Source organism: Phocoena sinus, chromosome 14 (assembly GCF_008692025.1).
Source record: "Phocoena sinus isolate mPhoSin1 chromosome 14, mPhoSin1.pri, whole genome shotgun sequence".
Classification (NCBI taxonomy): Eukaryota; Metazoa; Chordata; class Mammalia; order Artiodactyla; family Phocoenidae; genus Phocoena; species Phocoena sinus.
Window position 1 is genome coordinate 86556905 of NC_045776.1, and position 20414 is coordinate 86577318.

General features: G+C 43.0%; 1 protein-coding gene across 8 annotated transcripts in view; it reads left to right on the top strand.

The window, feature by feature from the left end:
* The window catches only part of GLT1D1 (glycosyltransferase 1 domain containing 1), a 157526-nt gene that overhangs the window by 52888 nt on the left and 84224 nt on the right, over window positions 1-20414 (top strand). For all 8 annotated transcript variants that reach the window (XR_004353093.1, XM_032653985.1, XM_032653982.1 and 5 more), the window contains 4 exons: window positions 2193-2229; window positions 4498-4554; window positions 14192-14287; window positions 14912-14961. Coding sequence is in view for 7 of the 8 variants with exons in the window: in XM_032653985.1 (XP_032509876.1) it covers window positions 2193-2229; window positions 4498-4554; window positions 14192-14287; window positions 14912-14961 (240 nt within the window). In the remaining variant the exon portion in view is untranslated. The remainder of the gene's footprint in view (window positions 1-2192; window positions 2230-4497; window positions 4555-14191; window positions 14288-14911; window positions 14962-20414) is intronic.

Consider the following 20414-nt stretch of genomic DNA (forward strand, 5'->3'; position numbering starts at 1 on the left):
GTAAAATCAGCAGATAAACCCAGACATTTCCATATAGAGTCAACTTATTCTGTTTATAGAGTTGAGATGCCCTTTTAATTAATTAATTTTTGTTTGTGCCCAAAGGAACTTTCTTGAGAGGAGCATTTGGGGTTTACATATTTCTAATTGCATGACACAGTTCTAATGAAAATAGTAGTAAGGCTGTAATCTCCATTTTGCCTGACAGTCATGAATTGAATTTATATAGAATTATAGTGAATCTGTTTTTGTCAAACACTTGTATTACCTTGAAAGTTAAAATGCTATCCGGGTATATTTTTGACAGTGCTTCAGTATCCTTCTTATGGACATTTTCTGAGCCAATGTTGTAGGCTTAGGTCTGGTTAAAGAAGAGGCACTCTTAGCCTGCACTCCATTCCAATACAATTTTCTTCAGTTTTCTAGTGAAATTATAATTTAACAAAAAGGAATATTTTAGGGCTCTGAGCTAAACTCTGATTTCAAATGGCTGCTATTAACCTTTTTTTTCCCATTAAGGTTAATATCTTTTTTAACTAGTAGAGAAGAGATTTTTGAAGCTCTTTTTTTGCAGGCTTGCTATTTTAAGGGCATTTTAAAAGGGGCTGCATCCTGCTATGTGGCGTATGGAGAGGATACTCAAGACTTTTCGAGGTCTCAGGTACCTCTGATGGATAAATATAAAATGTAATGCTAAGGTCAAAAGCAAAACCAAACCAAGACTTGTGTCTCTGTACCAACTTCCTTATTTTTTTTTTTGGCCGTGCCATGCACGGCATGTGGGATCTTAGTTCCCCGACCAGGGATCGAATCCGCACCCCCCTGCATTGGAAGCCTGGAGTCTTAACTACTGGACCGCCAGGGAAGTCCCTCTGTACCAACTTCCATTCAGCCGTCCTAGGATGGCCAGATGCTGCCTCTCCCAGAACCTTCCCATCCACCAGGCGGAGGGCAGGGTAACTCCCTCTTCTCCCCATTGATCGTCTCTCCCTTGTCAGGACTGCCTCACCTTTAGTTTGTTTCCCAAAACATAAAGCTGATTTGAGGATGAAGGTCAAAGTGGGTCAGCAGATCACATGCAATTCGCAGGATCCCAGTCACCTGGAGGACCACCGGAGCCCTTCACACACGTTTAGGTAGAGAGAGCACGAAGACGCAACTTCTGTGATGGCCACTCTTTACCTAGTTCAGTCGTTTCATGCATGGAGCTGATATTCAGGCCACATGGTAGAAAGATGCACCTTTTTAGACTTTATCACCAAAATGACCATATCTTTGATCATTTACGAGAAACAGCCCTCTGCACCTACTTGACCCTGCTGCCCTTTAAAGCGGATTTCTCACTCTGCTCCCGTAACATCCACCTTTGGGTCTAAACCTGATTTTGAAAATATCTATGTCACTGTTTCGAAACGAGCTTGAGAAATGGATTCTTTTTCTCTCTAGTAGTTTTGTGAAGTTCCGCCAGAAAACACCACCAGGGATAGCACGTATATATCTGGGGACACATATCTAAATCAGTCATGCAAGTGTCACGGTGTCCCTTGATGTCAAAGAGGCTTTTGGGGAGGTCCTTACAGGGTCCTTGAGACCAGTCCATTCACATCCTGGAAGAATCTGCCCCCTGGTGCCTGTTCTCTTGTTTCCCAACATACTGGGTACCCCTCCTCCATCCCCATCTCCATCTCCCCCTCCATCCCCATCTCCTCCTCTGTCTTCACCTTCTTCTCCTCCCCTCTCCCCCTCCTCCTTTCTTCTCCAAAGGTGGGGAGTGTACTCTCTCTATTCAAGGGTTTGTATCCACAGACCACATTTCCCAAAACGTCTGCCTTCAACCTCAGCTCCTGATATGCACCTGATGGGCTGTATCCCTGGCATGTTCTCTGTCTGAGCTTCATCACTTTTCTACTAACATAGTAACTATAAATTGGTAATATTGCATTATGCCTGATTTAAGGGACCTCTTTGTACTTCTTCCCTTAGATAAGCTGTGTTTTTAATGGGCTAACCCCCATTAAAAGCAGAGGTGACTCTTTGCTCTGATACAGTAACGAGTCTGTGAGTGGCTGTGTAGATGATTCTTTGTGATGTTTTCCAAGAGCATATTTTTATGGCCTTCATTTTCTCTCTAAGCAGCAATGGGAATGGACTAGCAAACTTACTTTTTTTTCTTTCTCCCCTCTTTTCAAAAGCCACATGCCAAGGATAAGATCTATGTCCAGAGTCAAGGTAAGAAATTTTAAATATATGTATATTTGAAAAAAAATGAGTCTTTTATCTTGTAGAGATACCTACTGAAATGAAATAACATGATGTCTGGGATTTACTTGAAAATAGTAGAATGGGTACACTTTTATTAATTTTAACATTAAGATAAAAATAAGACTACTTTATAAAAGAATAATTTAAAATGTAGAAGAATGGATAAAGAAGATGTGGCACATATACACAGTGGAATATTACTCAGCCGCTAAAAAGAATGAAGTAATGCCATTTGCAGCAACATGGATGGACCTAGAGATTGTCATACTGAGTGAAGTCAGACAGAGAAAGAGAAATATCGTATGATATGTGGAATCTAAAAAGAAATTATACAAATGAACTTATTTACAAAGCAGAAACAGACTCACAGACTTAGAGAACGAACTTATGGTTACCAGAGGGGAAGGGTGGGAGCAAGGGATAGTTAGGGAGTTTGGGATTGACATGTACACACTGCTATATTTAAAATAGATAAACAACAAGGACCTACTGTATAGCACAGGGAGCTCTGCTCAATATTCTGTAACAACCTAAATGGGAAAAGAATTTGAAAAAGAGTAGATACATGTATATGTAAAACTGAATCAGTTTGCTGTACACCTGAAACTGTCACTACATTGTTTTGTTTTTTAATAAATTGATTTATTTACTTACTTTTGGCTGCGTTGGGTCTTCGTTGCTACGTGCAGGCTTTCTCTAGTTGCAGCAAACGGGGGCTTCTCATTGCGGTGGCTTCTCTTGTTGCAGAGCACGGGCTCTAGGCACGTGGGCTCAGTAGTTGTGGCTTGCGGGCTCTAGAATGCAGGCTCAGTAGTTGTGGCGCACGGGCTTAGTTGCTCTGCGGCATGCGGGATCTTCCCGGACCAGGGCTCGAACCCGTGTCCCCTGCCTTGGCAGGTGATTCTTAACCACTGCACCACCAGGGAAGAACCACTGACCCGCAAAATAGAGATCAGGGAAACAGTAGCTCCAGAGAACATGTGGCTGATTCTGAGTTTAGGTTTGAACCCGTGCTGAGCCCAGGGTCACGTGAACAAGTCCACCTTATAAACATCACATTATCAAGGCTCTAGTGGTTTCAGGGATACTTTTAGCAGCAGAATCACTCATCAAATGAACTCTTTCTTGGAGCTCCCATTTAAAAAACGATGCACTGACTCAGTATGCGTAAAAGGGGTAAGTGTCAGGGCAGGCCTGGGCTTGGACCTTCCATTCCTCTGCCACAGCCCCTTGTTTATAACCACGGAAGACGGGGCTGCAGGAAAAACATGGGCTTTGATGCAGCGCATGGGTTTGGACGCAGCCTCTGACACCTAACATTCTGTATCCCGATTAACCGCGATGAACCTCGGTTTCCAGCCGGATAAACTAGAGGACTCAACCTGCTTAACAGGGATTAAGGGTTTCCAGGACCGGGTGGAACACATCCACTCACAGTCTGTGCTGGGGCAGGCGTGGAGTGGACTTTACTACAAACTTTACTAACTGTAGTCTGTATTAGTCAGTGTGAATGGCCAGCTTACGAGTGCCTTGGAGAGGCGGTTCGACGACTTAATTTACATTCCATAAAATTTCACATCTTTTCTGCTCTCGAGATAATCTGTTAAATGTTGCCTCTGGATTTTTGAAATCTTAAAATGTTCGTTTTTTCAGAGAACTTTAAACTGAAAGCTGTCTGAAAAAGTGACACAGATAGCAGGAAATTATGTATGATTTAGAAGGTTGAGATGAGGAATTTTAAATACAGACATAATTTCTATGTAATTTCTTTTAGAGTTTAGTTGGAAATGTTTGGGATACCTGTCACCTATATGCATTTTCTAGGAACTCAAGCTTTCTGTGACCTAGAGACAGTTTGGCCCAGGAATGGATGGTGGGGTTGAAAGTGATGGATCTTTTCTCCTTGGGAACTGTGGGCGAATTTTATTTTCTTTTTTATTTTTGTTTTTGGCCTCACTGCGTGGCACACGGTATCTTACTTCCCTGACCTGGGATCGAACCCGGGCCCTCGGCAGTGAAAGCACAGAGCCCTAACCCCTGGACCGCCAGAGAAGTCTCCTGTGGGCTCATCTCCAAGCGCACAGGCTTGGAGAGATTCATGGGAATTCAGCAAAGCCCTCAGAACTTTAGTTCTTTATAAGAACCGAGTATGACGGTTATTTGCGTGTCAACACAAAATAACTGGTTATGTCTCAACAACGTGAACTTTCTTTTGTTCTCTTTCCTTTGACCCAGGAATTGCAACAGTGCCGAACACCACCTTTAACTGGAACACCTTCCTTCAGCGTTCAGGTAAGAGATGAAATCTTCGGGTAGGATTTTGACTCAAGTGCATCTCGCCGCCTTGCGTCAGTTCCTTGCTAGGTTCACATGGTTTTGAAGAAGAGGCCGCCAGGGTCAAAGAAATGGACTCTTTGGGTAGAAGAAAGGAGGGAGCAAGGCATGATTAGAACAAACTCGGTTTCTCCCCGTTTGCCGAGGTGTCGTCAGTGTCCCATCCCAGTGAGGATGGGGGTGCAGCTGAGACGCAGGAGGACGAGTAGTGCCAGCCTCTGCGACGCTGCTCTTCGGACAAACCTCCCAAACACCTAGTATCTTGTGACCTTTGTCCTTATTAAGGATGCCATCCTCCTGTGTTCATTCGGTGTTACTTTATTAGCTACACACACAAGAAGTGACTCTTGTGGGACTTCCCTGGCGGCCCAGTGGTTAAGGCTTGGCGCTATCACCGATGGGGCCGGCTTCGATCCCTGGTCGGGGAACTAAGATCTTGCAAGCCGCGTGGCGTGGCCAAAAATTAAAAAAAAAAAAGTGACCATTGTAAGATGGAGGTCAGATTAAGAAACAAACTTTTAAACCACTTGAAATCTCAGCACCAAAAAGGAACTGCTATTAGTGTTTTGATGTATCTTTCTCAACAATTTTTCATGTATATAAATGCTTTTCATGCATTAATATATAATATTAAATTATAGCTGTATTAACCTATTATATATTTTTGTCTTTTAAAATCATCATGTAAATATATAAATATGTGATATTTGTATATTCATCATAAATGCATATGTATGATACCTATATTATTTATATTATATATAGATTATGTATAAATTATATATAATTAGGTGTGACTTTATATTTTATGTTTAAATAGTACATACGTATAAATAATCATATATATAATGATTTTTAAAAGACAAAAGTAGAGTCAAACTGTACTTAACGGCTCTAACCTGCTTTATTTATTCATTATGTTAGTAACAATATGAGCTAACTTATTCTTTCTTAAAAATTTCTAAACTAAAGTAAAATTTACGTGGCGTGAAGTACAGACTTCTAGGGTAAGATTAGATGAGTCCTGACAAATGGATAAATACCCTAATCCAGACAGATCCCACTTCCACTGCTCAAGAAAGTTCCCTCTTGTGCTTTTCCGTATTTCATTCCCATCCCTCTGTAAGGGGCCCCATTCCAATTTCTATCACCATCGGTTCGTTTTACCGGTTCTTGAACTTCATCTAAGTGGAATCACACAGTAAGTACTTTTCGCGTCTGGCATCTTTTTTGCTTAACGTCACGTCTTTGAGATTCATGCACATTGTGTGCTCCTCCTTTTTTATTACCGGGTCCTATTCCATTGTAGGGATGTGTCCCACATTGTTTCTCTATTCTCCTATTGATGGACTTTTGAATTGTTTTCCATTTTTACGTACTATAAATAAAACTGCTCTCTCTCCACGTTCTTGTGCAAGGATTCTGGTGAATAGCTTGAGTGTAGGGTGGATCCATGCTTAACCTTAGAAAAGAACAGCCAAACGGTTTTCGAAAGTGTTGTACCATTTTACATTTCCACAGACATTGATGAGAGACCTAGTTATGGCACAGCCTTGCCAACAATTGGTGTGGACAGTCTATTTAATTGTAGTTATCCTAGGGGATCATGAAATGGTATTTGATTGTGGTGTTGGGCATTTATGCATCGATATCTTCCCTGGTGAGGTGTCTAGCCAGGCCTTTTGCCCAAATGTTTTAGTGTGTTGTCTTTTAATTCTTGGTCTGCAGGAGGGTTTTCTGCTTTTTTTTTCCCCCTGGGTAGAAGCTTTTTGTCAGATACATATATTGTGAATGTTTTCTTCCATTCTCTGGTTTACCTTTCCGTGTTCTTAGCTATGTCTCTTGAAGAGCAGAGGTTTTAAATTTCGTTGAAGTCTAGCTTATCAGTTTTTTCTTTAATAGTTAGTCCCTTTGAGTCCTGCCTAAGAAATCTTTGCCTACCCTAAGGTCGAAAAGGTATTTTCCTTGTTTTTTCCTCCAGAAGTTTAAGCTTTTCCATTAGGATTGTAATCCATCTGAAATTAAATTTTGTGTGTGATATTAGGAGGTAGGGATCGAAATTCATTTTTTGCTGTCAATTCCAGCATCATTGAAAATGTTTTTCAATGAATCGCTCTGGTTCCTTTGCTGAGAATCAGTTTACTGTGTGTGTTCCTTTGTGTCTGTATAAATCTACCTTTATGCCAGTATCATGCTATCTTGTTGTTGTAGATTTATGGTACGTCTAGAAATCAGATAGGGTTAGCCTATGACTTTGTTTCAGAATTGTTTTAGCTCTTCTAGGTTTTTTTGCATATCCATATACAAAATTTAGAATCATCTTGTCAATTTCTATAAAATCTTGTTGTATTGAATCCACAGATCATTTTAGAGCGAATTGCTGTCTTAACAATAATTTGTCTTAAGATCTCTGAACATGATGTATCTTTCCATTTGCTTGGGTCTTACTTATCTTCATAATGATTTGTACAGGTCTTTCATGTCTTTTAAAAATATTCTTAAGGATTTTATTATTTTTGATGTGCTATAAAGGTTTCCTTTTTTTTTTTTTTTTTTGCGGTATGTGGGCCTCTCACTGTTGTGGCCTCTCCCGTTGCGGAGCACAGGCTCCGGATGCGCAGGGTCAGCGGCCATGGCTCACGGGCCCAGCCGCTCCGCGGCATGTGGGATCTTCCCGGACCGGGGCACGAACCCGCGTCCCCTGCATCGGCAGGCGGACTCTCAACCACTGTGCCACCGGGGAAGCCCTAAAGGTTTTCTTTTTAATTTCAGTTTTGAATTTTAGTTGTTGCTAGTATATAGAGATACACTTGATTTTTGTAATACATTGGCATTATACCTTGAAATATAAATTTATTGGTTCTAATTACATCATGTTTTTAATTCCTTTATTGTATTTAAAATTCTATGACTGTATCCAAACAATCCTTTTGGTTGGGAATTTAGATTTTTTAAAAACTTTTTGATATGCGGTGATGAAAGTGCTAGGATTTTAATCTTCATATGTTTGCCCAATTGTTTTCTTAGGAGCAATTCCTAAAAGTAGAATTGCTGGATTAGATTATGCATTTAACCAGAGCTTTCATACATCTTACATGATGTGTAAGTGTGTCACCTTGGAAGGGTGACATCAGGGTGCATGTCCATCAGTGAAGCTATGAGGGTACCATTTTCTCTACATGTGATGCCATTGTGTTTTCTGTGCATGGTATGATCCAAGCATAATTACAGTGTTTAAGCAAAATTTTATTGTATTGTACAATATCTTGAAGTGTAAAAACTTTAGTTGTCCACAAATGAAGCCCATAAGTTTATGCTGTTTGGGATTATAACTGCCTTGCAGGCTGATCAGCCCTGTAATTCTGGTAAAGGTACTAGAACAGCTAAAATTATCTCAGCAAATGCAATTTGAGGCCTGAGAAGTCATCTCTTTTAACCTGAAATACTTATCCCTAAAGATGACAATGCAGGGGTACGATTAGGGGGAGTTGAAGTTGCAGGTCCTGCTGTAAATGTCAGAGAAGTGAGTGAAAATGCAAAATCAGTGCCCTGCCCTCAGCAGACAGGAGGACATCCCAGGCCTGTTTTTACTCCGAAAACTTCAGACAAAACCTCCAACACGTACTCCGTGTCAGCGTTCGCTTCCCTTGAAAAGAAGAAATTTCCAAACATTTGATTATAAATAATTTTCCAAGTGTTTTACATCAATCTCAGCAAGAATGGCAGAACTCTTGTCAGCATTACAAATGAACCCACACCATCCAATTGCTTTATCATGTCAGGAAGTGTAAGCCGTTATTCAGAACCAGGAGGCCCATTTTAAATGGCCTGTCATGGGCTTCCCTGGTGGCGCAGTGGTTGAGAGTCCGCCTGCCGATGCAGGGGACGCGGGTTCGTGCCCCGGTCCGGGAAGATCCCACGTGCCGCAGAGCGGCTGGGCCCCGTGAGCCATGGCCGCTGAGCCTGCGCGTCCGGAGCCTGTGCTCCGCAACGGGAGAGGCCACAACAGTGAGAGGCCCGCGTACCGCAAAAAAAAAAAAAAAAAAAAAAAAGGCCTGTTGTAAGGTTATTCCATCTTCTGTATATCAGAGGTCACTGTTGTGGTGTAACTAAGGTTCATAATTTCCAAAAGGAGAGTGATTTGTCATCAGGGTCTGTACCCTGATGGTTGCTTGTTTCACCAGTCTTACTGTTGAGTGATTAACGGAATAGCCAGGAGATTTAAAATACTCCGCAGACAACGCCCCCTCTTGGAAACGTTGGCTTCACTTCACTCTTAATGTGTGCGATCAGAAGCTGTAAATGCATTCAGAATATATGGGCTCAGGGAGGCTCCGGCGGGGTCTGCGGGAGCTGACTGCTGGAGGATGGCTTAAGCGATAAGGTGGAGAATTCAGCGGCGTCTCAGGGTTTTATGATCAGGGGTCTGTTCTCATTTGTACAGTCGTTCATCTTTGTCAACTTTCAGACTCCAGAGGTGGACCACCGTTCTCACCCATCCTCTATCTCACCCTGGCCACTGGAGCATTCTAAACCTATGATTGTGTTTTGTCACTTCCACTCTGGGCTGAGACAGTGAAAACAGAAGTGACAGTGAACTTGATGCAGACCGTTAGTGATCAAATCCTCACCCTCTGGATTCCTATGAATTGTTAACCTTGAAATCGAGGGGAGTGGGTTGGGAAGGGCCTCACTGAACACTGAATATTAATAGGCGGGTAGCGGATTAGTCCCCAGGGTTTATAGTCACCTTCTTAAATATCTGATGTCAATTTCGGGGTTTATTCCCCTTTAAGGTATGTCTCAGGTTTGCTGAGAATGTTCAGTTATATCTCTAAGCCCAAGCTAGCAAATTAACTAAGTCTCCTTAGTTTAAAACATGAAATCAGTTTTATGCCAACCAGATTCCACGATCAAACAGGTCAACTAGGAACAAATAAAGAATAAAATAGATGAAAGGCACTAAGTGGCATTGTTATAATTTTTCACGCGATGTTCTCATTAGCTCTTCTGATCCGAAGGTATGTGTTTAGATATCAAGTTAGTTATCTGGTCTTTGTGTTTCCAGGTACGTCTTAAATGTTGTTATGATTCAGTGATCCAGGACTTTTGCTTTTAAATGCCAGTAACTAATGCATGTAGAGTAATGGTGCCTCTCAGGCCATCAAATCCCGAAACTGTGAAAGCTTAAACTTGACCCGGACACACCTTCTTGGTTTTTATTTTCATTTTATTTCTATTTTCACTGTTTATTTTATTTTCTCTCTCTCTTCTTTAAAACTCTATTTGTATTTCTATATGGAAACTCTCATATGCAAAACTCAAATGGTCATATTTTCCTTCCTCAGGCTGTTCCTAGGAAAACTCACTTGTTTTTTGTTTTTTTGTGTTTTTTTTTTTTGCGGTACACGGGCCTCTCACTGTCGTGGCCTCTCCCGTTGCGGAGCACAGGATCCGGACGCGCAGGCTCAGCGGCCATGGCTCACGGGCCCAGCTTCTTTGCGGCATGCAGGATCTTCCTGGACCGGGGCACGAACCCGTGTCCCCTGCATCGGCAGGCGGACTCTCAACCACTGCGCCACCAGGGAAGCCCTCTCACTTGTATTTTTCACATGGAAAATTCATGTCATTAGATCCCTGTACGCGTTCACAGCCCCCCAAATGAGATTTTTCAGCTAAAAGTCACTAAGTCTAATCAACAGAAGTTCTTGAATTCTCTTCTCCTTATAATCACGCGTGAAAAAAAAAAAAAATGACAGAGCTGCTGGAATAGAAAACGGCAAAGAAAGTAGCTTAAACGTGGATCGGGTTTCTATTCTAGAACCAGCGGATGGATGAGTCACTTAGAGGATTTGGGAGCGTGGTGCTCAGTCTGTTGGGACCGCTAGGGTGCCAGACCATGAAATCAACACGTTTCGTTTTGTAGATAAAAATACCGTTCTCCAGGAAATGGTAATATCGGAAAGACACGTAAACGGTTGCATTTGTAAGGGATGAGTTCCAGCCTTGACTTATGTGAATCCCAGATGTGAGAGGAAAAGTAAAGAGAAGAAAAATAAACTTGGGGTTAAAATGAGGCAATGAAATCCACTAAAAAAATTAGGTAGGTACCTGCCTCACCTCCAGACCTCTAGAGGCCAGTACGTTTTAGTTCTTTTTTAAAATCTAAGAACGAACACGGTGCATTTCCCTAAAGTTGGCCAAGGCCCTGGGAGAAGCTGAAATGGAATTACTTAGAGTTGATGCATCCATGAGGTCGGGCCTGAGACCTTGGTTGTTTGATTAGGATTTTTGCACTCCATTTCCTGAAAACGATATTGGTGTATATGAAAAGTGCATGTAAGCTCTCAAACCCAAATGTTGTCTCTGCATTTAATTTAAAAAATATTTTTTTTTAAATCCTAGAATAAGACAAAGAATAAGACAAAGTTCTTTGTTTGATCCTATTCTAATATAGGTTTCTAAATTCCCATGACATTTGATCTCCTGCCCAGGAAGAAGAAGGGGAAAGAGGCAAGAGAATATGGGATTAACTCCGTCTCCCTCTAGGGTTTGGTAGGTTGCGGGGGGATCTCAAAATCATTTAGTGAACTGGGCAGCAGCACTTTAAAAAATTGAAATGAAATAGAATAGAAAATATCGGAGCGCCTGTGTGCGATAAATCTAAATGATTCTTTGAAACTGTACCGTGTCTGTGTGTCTAAACACGTGTTTCACGTGTACAGGGTTGCAGTCTAGTGTGTACACCTTACTGTAAGTCATAGTCAGCACGTTGTGAAGATCAGTGTTGTAAATTATGGATTATTGTCTCCCGAGCTTGGCTTTCCTAGGGATCCTGGGGTACGTAGAGGGCCACCTGTCTCCAGCTTTACCTCACCAGAAGGCCAGCGGGTCTTGCGAACCTGCCGTTCTGAGTAGCTAACACGTGTCAAATTGAAGTCAAGCAACAAAGTAGGTTTCCAACGTCTGCACTTGTCACAAAGCAAAAAGAAAGAATTAGATGCAGCCTTTTTACCGAGATATCACATCGGTTCTTAAAATAGGGCTTTCTTTGGGTGCCGTCTCTGGATGCCGTCTTTGTGTTTGTTTTCTTTTTGTATTTACTTTTTTTCAACGTGGTAATACAGGTTCTTTGATTTCCCCCTCTTTTGGTACTTCCATGGTTCTCCTTCTGCCTTCCTTTTTTCACTCCTTTTGTATAGTTGAATGGAGAGTCCATGTATTTACATGATGATGATTATGTAAGGGATGCTGTGTCCCTCTCACTGTATCACACCTGGAGACACATAACATCACCTTCTCCCATTACTGGTGATTTTTTAAAAACTATATCAACTCTGTGTGTGTGTGTGTGTGTGTGTGTGTGTAAATAAAGCCATGTGCGCTGGGTTAAGGTTTCTTCCCTTAGTTAAGTGGGTGTCTTTCTCAGTTTCCCCATGTCCAGGTGTTATATTTCCTTTGTAATCAGTAAGTTATTTTTGAGAAGGCACTTGTAATTTCTGTCCTCATCAGGCTTCCCCTCACCAGTTTTAACATTCATTGATGGTTCTTGCCTAACTGTGTAGGTTTGGGCTGTTTTTCACACCTGACCTTCCTTTCCTTAATGGTATTCTTCAATTTGTATCATTTTTAAAAATTTATTTATTTATTATTATTTTTATTTTATTTCTTTATGGCCGCACCACTCAGCACACAGGATCCTAGTTCCCTGACCAGGGTTTGTCCTAACCCCTGGACTGCCAGGGAAGTCCCCTACATCATTTACTAAAGAGAAGAGTTTGTCTCCTGACCCCAGATTCAAATGCCTGACCTCAGATTCTTCTGATCTCAAATTCAAATTCTGGACATAGCCTCTAGCTTAAACTTTTGGTCAAAAAAGTATTCACGAAGGTCTGTATTTCTAAGGTTAGTTTCAATACTGAAAATACAGGGAAAATATATAACAAAAAAACCTCAACATATCTCAGTGAATTGTCAACAGTCAATTCAGAGACTGTAATAATGGTTTAAGGTTTTTCTAAGAGGACATCTGAATCTTAACATTTCAGTAAAAACTTTCTCCAGTGCTGGTTATGTATTATTATTATTATTAGCTTTTGTGATTGTGTCAGAGTGCTGTCAATATATCTTATTACATTCGTTCTGTTTATATTACAACTCAAGACTTAAAACACAGAGAGAATGAAATTATTTGCATTAAGAATGGGATGGGGCTTTCCTGGTGGCGCAGTGGTTGAGAGTCCGCCTGCCGATGCAGGGGACACGGGTTCGTGCCCCGGTCCAGGAAAGTCCCACATGCCGCGGAGCGGCTGGGCCCGTGAGTGATGGCCGCTGAGCCTGCGCGTCCGGAGCCTGTGCTCCGCAACGGGAGAGGCCACAACAGTGAGAGACCCGCGTACCGCAAAAAAAAAAAAAAAAAAAAAGAATGGGATGAATGAAATGAATGAATGAAAACCTTCTCCTTGCGTGATTTTATGTCCAATTACATATGTTTGGAAATGGTGAAGCTTTAGGCTAGCTTGGATTAATATTAATAATTTCTTTTTCTTTACTGAAATTTTATAAAGAAGGCAGGGTGGCTTCTTTTCTTTTCTTTTTGTGGGGATCCATGCCATGTGGCTTGTGGGATCACAGTTCCCTACCAGGGACTGAACCCAGGCCATGGCAGTGAGAGTGCCGAATCTTAACCACTAGACCACCGGGGAACGTTCCCAGTATTTCTGTTGATGCATGAGCTGCCGAACAAACCTCCTCAACAAATGGTGACTTTAAACAACCGCCATGGATTTCCTCATGATTTTGCGGATTGGCGGTTTGGACTTGGGTCATCCCTGCTTCCACTGTGTGTGTGGGCTCACTTGTAAGTTGGGCTGAGGCCTGACGGGTCCTGCATGGGTGGTTGGGTCTCTCCTAAGGGAGGCAGCCAGGCCTGACTGTATGTAAGGCAGCAGCATCCCAGTGGGTGGGGACGCTGCACACCAGGCTTCCCACGGCCAAGACTTAGAAGTCACTCCCGCTCTGTTATTGATACCAGTCACCAGGTCAGCCCAGCGTCTAGGGGTGGGGAAATGGGTTCCACCTCTTGCTGGGAGGGACCACAAAGAGTGTGGTCACCTGCAACTCGCCTTACACGACAACTTTCAATGTAGCAAACCTAAACTTCTTATTTCACATATCTGTGGGCACGTATACATTATGCGTGTCCCTATATATAGACATATACGAACTCAAGAGGACATTCCTATATAAACCGTCTTTCTAGTTTCATAAAGAAAAGATTCTTCCTAACTGGAATTGCATGGAAATATTTTCTAGGACCTGTGGCTGACATTTCGGTAATAACTGAGTCAGTTCTTATCGCCTCTGCACTGCAGCAAAAGTATCCTTACTTTATTAGGCCAAGTTCAGCTCAGGTTGATTCACCAGGAGGAACGGTTAGTTCATGCAGTGAAATGAAGATAAAATTTAGGTGTGGGTGCAGCTGCCTGAGAGGTCAGAGCCCAGCAGCCTCTAAGCTGTGTCTGCGGGGACATTGTCACCGGGTCATCGATTCAAGTCCTCTTCGTTGAAAATACCCTGAACTCTTCTGTTGCAGAGATTAACCAAAGTGCTGACAGTCTACACGTGTTTCTCCTGATCTGTGGCCTCCGACAAGTGAAAGACCCTCTCTATTTGGTGGATGCATTCTCGGGTATGTGTTCTCAGGTGACCCTTTGCCTGCGGAATTCCACTGGGCTCCCTGTCTTCACATGTCTCTCCTTAGGACTTTGAGTTTTCTCATTTTTTTTTCCCATCAGCAGAACTGTTTCTAGATTGTTACTTTGGAAACAACCAGAAAAATAACCTCGCTGTGTAGTCATTTCAGTTGTTTCCTACTTTCCTTGCCCTCAGCTTCTGAGGAAATCATAAAACATAGCCAATAATGATGAGTCTAAAATAATTTTATCTGGCAATATTTTACACATGCCAATTTGTATGATACATTTGGAGTTTTGTTGCATTGCTTAAGTTAACCTATAGACTCTAAAGTATATTCTAAAATCCATATTGAATTGTGATGGCGTATCCATCCTAATTACCTAATAAATTAGATCTCTGAATAATGTGCAACGTGCTAGAAAAAAATATTTTCCTTAAAACCATAAAATGTCACATACTTACATATAAAATAATTATAAGTTGACTAATATGAATGAAAGCAAAATGATATGAAATAATTTATATTGTAGCGTAATTAATATTAAACTGATTTATGTTTTCAGCTGTGACTTAAAACCATTTTAAAAGTCTTTTTTTTTCTTTTTTTCTCCCCAAGAATGGCATCAAGAGGAGCCCAGCGTTTATATGGTTATCGTTGGCCCTGAAGTAAGTTGATCTGCCGTAAGCATTGATCTCGTCTCTGTTTTCCTCTTTATTCTTCTTATGTATTTTCTAAAATTAGTTTCTGTTACTTTTCTAACCCAAAGTTTCTTGCTTTCTTAAGTAAATAAAGCCTGTTTGCCTTTTTAACAATGAACAGCAGACCAAGGTTAAAGATTATGAGGCTTTCTAAGTCTTCACAATTAACTTATTGCTACAAAGGGTAAGAAATTCTTACGGGAATACGGAGGAGTCATATGGAGAAAGTCCATGTAAGTCGGTGTATAAGGCAAACGTTCCATGTGGTCCAGATCGTCTCTGAAACTTCCTGGAAGTGCTCACCTGACAAACACAGAGCTGTTCCTTCACCCAAGCACCGGATTAAGCCGTTGACTTGCATTCAGGAGCCGAGTGGGGTGGAAAAGCACAAGAAATACAGTCTGCACTGGGGCATGTCCTTGCCTGTCAGTGGCTGTTGTCCAGGGAACAGAGACCAGTGGCAGGGCTTGGAGGTGCTGCCTCTCTCTCCCCGGGACTCGGGATATCCCCTCTCCCCTCCAGCAGATCCGGAGCAAGCATGTGCTCTGTTCCAGAGTCGATTCTAAGCGCTCAGGACGCAGAGAATCTGGGTGGTGACACACTGGTCATCTCATAAAAGTGAACGCTGATTTGCTCCAAGCAGTTTGGAAAATAAAGTGCGCCTCCCGCCAGGTGGGATGTAACACTGCAGTAGCAAGGCCTTTTCTTCTCTTCGTGGGGCTTCTGTGCCAGGGCTGCACAGTGCGTCCCCTGCGCCCTAGGACGACTGACGCTTCCTTTCCCTTTTGCCCAGCCGGATGGCCGAGTCTCTGCGCGTTAAATGCCTGCATGACCTCCCTGTTCTGTTCTGTAATTCCTCCTCTCGTGGTTTCCTAGTTCCCTAGGGACCCACCGAGCATGCAGGGGGTGGCAAGCTTTTCTTTAGAATACTAGAGACCTTTGGAAATACTACATTTACCTCGAAAAAGGCTCCCTAGCCTAAAAACATATCAGGGGCTAGAATCTGTGTAGCCACATTGGTTGTCACGTGGAAGATGAATCACCCCATCATCCATGTTCTTTGTAGGTATAACAGACACTCACACACACAGGCACGCACATACCCAGGCCTGCACGCACATACCCACATCCATCACACACTCAGGGCCAGCCTTTTGAGGGTTAACAAGATAATCCCTAGTGCACTAATGAATGCATGTTGAATAATGAGTGTTAGGTCCCATAGTGGCAAAGTTGTTACTATTATTATTATTTTAATTCTCTTTCCATCCTGCTGTTCGAAGAGCATGATTGACTGAGAGAGTTTCAGTTTGATGCTAAATTCCTTGCTAACCAGGAGAGAGGGCCTGAGGTTAGAGCCATGGCAACAACAGTTATCCTGAAAGAATTTAGTAGTGTGGCTTTCTTTTCCATTGTTTTTACTTTTACGGTTTTGTTCTGCTTATGGTGTGTGACAATGGCTTTCCAACGCTTGAAAATTTCCTTTGAAAATGAACTGATGTCACAAAGAGTAGTAAATAAGCAATAGTACAGCTGGGGCACAGATGTGACAAACTGTGACAGTACGCAAGTAGCCAAAGTCTGGGAAACAGTTTTTATCGAGAATCGATCAGTGTGCCCAGTGGAAGAAATACCAAAAGGGCAACGCTTGGTGGAGAAAAACGTTCGCAAACATCGGGCTAATGTTGATCTGATTTCTCTGTTTGACTTTTTCTGTCGTGTTTCCTTTTAAGGAAACCTAGAGGGAGGTGGCAAACTTCAAAGCACTAGTTTAGCACTAAATATGTACCAGAAACCCTTTTCCAGCGACATAGAGACCAAGGCAGCATTTGAGCTGATACGGAGGTCAGAGAAGGGGGAGTGACCAGGACACGTGGTGCTTTCCTGCGTTTATTAAGCGTCTTCATCTTCAACTCAGTTGCCTACAGGTGAAGGATGCCATTTGTTTCATACAGGCTTCCTAAGTCATAGTCCTTTAGAAGAAACACTGTTGTATCGTTTTTTACATTAAACAATTAGGAAGGCTTTTTCCCTTCTCAGGACAAAGGTATTTATTCTGCCACTTGTTTTGGGAACATACAACTTTCCCTCTAACTTTAGTTTGCCTAATTTTAAAAGAGCAGTGAGTGTAAAAAATGTGTCTCTTTCCTCCTAATTTCACTGCAGGGAAACTTGTCCCTCAGGCTCCAGGTTGGGAGGCGGTAGGGGAGGGTGGAGACTGTGGCCAACTGTGGAATGAATGGTGGGCGGGGCACGATTCAGCCACAGCACGGTTTGCATTCCAAGATGCAGGCTCCCTTGTCAGCCTTGCAAGAGAAGCCACGATCCAGAGGCCTTTTTCTTCCTCTCTTTTGAAAAAATGCCCGTGTGTGTGAAATGTCTTATTTTTAACTACTGGGAACTAATTAGACAAATGTACTTATGCTTGTTCATGCGTGCGCGCACACACACACACACACACACACACACACACACACTGTCTCTCTCTCTCCCTCTCTCCCTCTCTCTCTGCTTGCCTTGTTGGCCCTACAAAATGGATCTCTGTATTTTCTCTTTTGTAACTTCCAGAGGGAGGCAATCCTAAGTGGTTTTGAGCAAAGGCTGTCACGACTTTGCCTATTAAGGATCAGGGAGCAGAGGGTGACGTGAGCTGGGCGGGGCAAAGCAGATTTGCAGGGACCGTGGAAAGACGTGTCTTGGGAAGCTTAAGTGCTTCCGCAATTCCAGGGGCCCCTCCTCTCTTTTTCCAAACTAGTCTAATAAATCTCTGATACACCCGAGGACAGGATGCTTACTGGGCAAATGCGGGCCTGGGACTAGTCTTGTAGAATGGCCCCCCCAAGGCCCCCGTGCGCCCGTTCTGAGGCTGCATCTTCAGCCACCGAGCTGGTTTGCTTGGGTGGAGGGAACACAGAGCAACAGGGAATGAGTGAGAGGAAGAGGAGCCATGACAGGGAGCTGTTGAGTGAAGGGTGGTGAAGAGTTATGATCTGAGAGCTGCTAGCCCTTAAGTTCATTGCCATGAATTAGTAACAGTTCACAAGCACTTCTTCCACAAGGCACTCCACTCTCTATAATTAAAAGCCCTCAAGGAAACGGGGAAAGGCATCCTTGGGTTGCAAATTTGCTGCTTAGCAAAACCAGCCGTAAGCACCTGGCACTGTGCAGGCAGGCACACTCAGCCCAGAGCTTTACTGAGATTTGCCCAGTAAAGCGCGCACACACACACACACACACACACACACACACACACACACACACACACCAGAAACAAGCTTTATTAAACAATACTCTTATTCATGTATTTCACACACTGTTATTTTAAAAAACCTGTTCTATGTCTCTGCTTTGCTATTCCATGTCATTAAAAGAAAGGTTATTTTTATTCCAAAATTGATTTCATGATGTGCTCCCTGATCTGAAGTTTGGACAACACTGACTTGGGCCATGCTTGATGGTGTGTGTGTGTGTGTGTGTGTGTGTGTGTGTGTGTGTGTGTCTCTCTCCATCCACTACACATATTCCCTCTTGAAAGCCAGTGCATTGGCTGCTTCCTCAGTGAAAGATTCCCTCCCCAAATCTTGGGCTGGCTCAGATGTGCTTCTCCTGACCCAAGCTCTTCCCCACTATCATTACAAGATTTCCAAGCATCTATCAGTTTTCAGCGTCAAGAATTCAATTTAACATCACTTTTTCTATTTTTTTTTAATGAAAGCTTCTTTATTTTTATTGCTGTGTTGGGTCTTCGTTTCTGTGCGAGGGCTTTCTCTAGTTCCGGCGAGCGGGGGCCACCCTTCATCGCGGTGCGCGGGCCTCTCGTTGCGGGGCACAGGCTCCAGACGCGCAGGCTCAGTAGTTGTTTGTGGCTCACAGGCTCCGGATGCGCAGGCTCAGTAGTTGTGGCGCACAGGCCTAGTTGCCCCGCGGCATGTGGGATCTTCCCAGACCAGGGCTCGAACCCGTGTCGCCTGCGTTGGCAGGTGGACTCTCAACCACTGCGCCACCAGGGAAGTCCCCAACATCGCTTTTCAATTCAGATGTAGGAGGAGACTAAAAGGATTTTACATTTGACATTGAATATTTGCTACAATGTTATGGGTTAATATGCTGATCTTTTGGAAATAGATTTGAGAAGTGGGTCAGAGGTCAAATCTCATGACACATTAAGATTCATCTTGTAACCATTATCTCTTAGAGCAGATCAAACACCCTGAGTGTTACAATTATTTTTGACATCTACTGTGAGTACACTCTTCTTCCATTCATCTTTTTCTTTGTTAACTGCTAAGCTCAGTGATTGAATAAACTCTTCAAGTCTAAATTACACACTTTTGGAGGACTGTAGCCTTTCCAGGTCATGTGCAGGGTCTCTTAGTACAAAATTGCATTGCCTCTGTTAGTTAATTGTTATTAACTAACCTATTATTAGGGCCTATCATTAGGGAATAATTGCAGTGCAAGCAGCAGTGATTCCCTCTCTCTCTGTCCACGTCTCTGTGTGGAGCCTGGTCAGATCTGAGACCCCAGTGAAGACCTGGCTACGCAGCTCAGCCAGTGCCCCCTTGGATGCCGCATCAGTCCAGCTTCAGCCCGAGGGAATTTATTAGGAGGTGACAAGGGCTACTAAGAGAATTGCTGCGGAGGCTGAAGACCAGGTTTGGCTGCATCCGTTGCTTAGTCTCTGGATCTTTCCCTTCAAGGTCCACGGTCCAGTGTGGGTTACATCCGCCATTCTGTAAGGAGAGGAACGGGCACCCGATTCCACTTCCACCAGACCACATGTGGTGGGAGGAGGTGAGGAAGACGCCCAGACGAAGCGGAAGAGGTGAAATGGATGCCAAATAGTCAAAGCAAAAAATGGATGAGCATGGCATATGCGGATTACTTGTTTGTTTTTATGAGTGCTCAGACAAGAACTGAATACTTTCATAGGTCAGAGCTCTTTTTCAAGACATACTAACAGAGTCAGTGCAGGCTAGAGGTGTGTCGGCCAGGACAGGGGAGCCCAGGGCCTGGACTGCATACCGCATTCACATTGGTTCCTGCCATGTGCAATGGCCGGGCTCAGAAGGCATTTATCACACTCCTCTGGAATAGTATTGCTTTGCTCTTTGAGTGGCATCACCTTTCTGCCAACGATTTATAAAACAGGAGAGTAAATGTTCTTGTGTGTGCTTTATATTTTAGATATGATACATATGTTTCCTTCTGTGGTTATTCTTAGCAAGAACATTTCAAAAAGCGGGATCTGAGTCCCCTGTGAAATCTATCTAATCCTTCATTACTGTTTACTGCTGGCAAGTTAGTTAACGCCTTTGGACCAAGATTGCATCATCTGTGTCAGGCAAAGTGTAGTCTTGCATGGCTGTGTAGTAGAGCGGTTGTGTGCTAGCTGGGTGCACTTCACTGCTCTGGGCCTC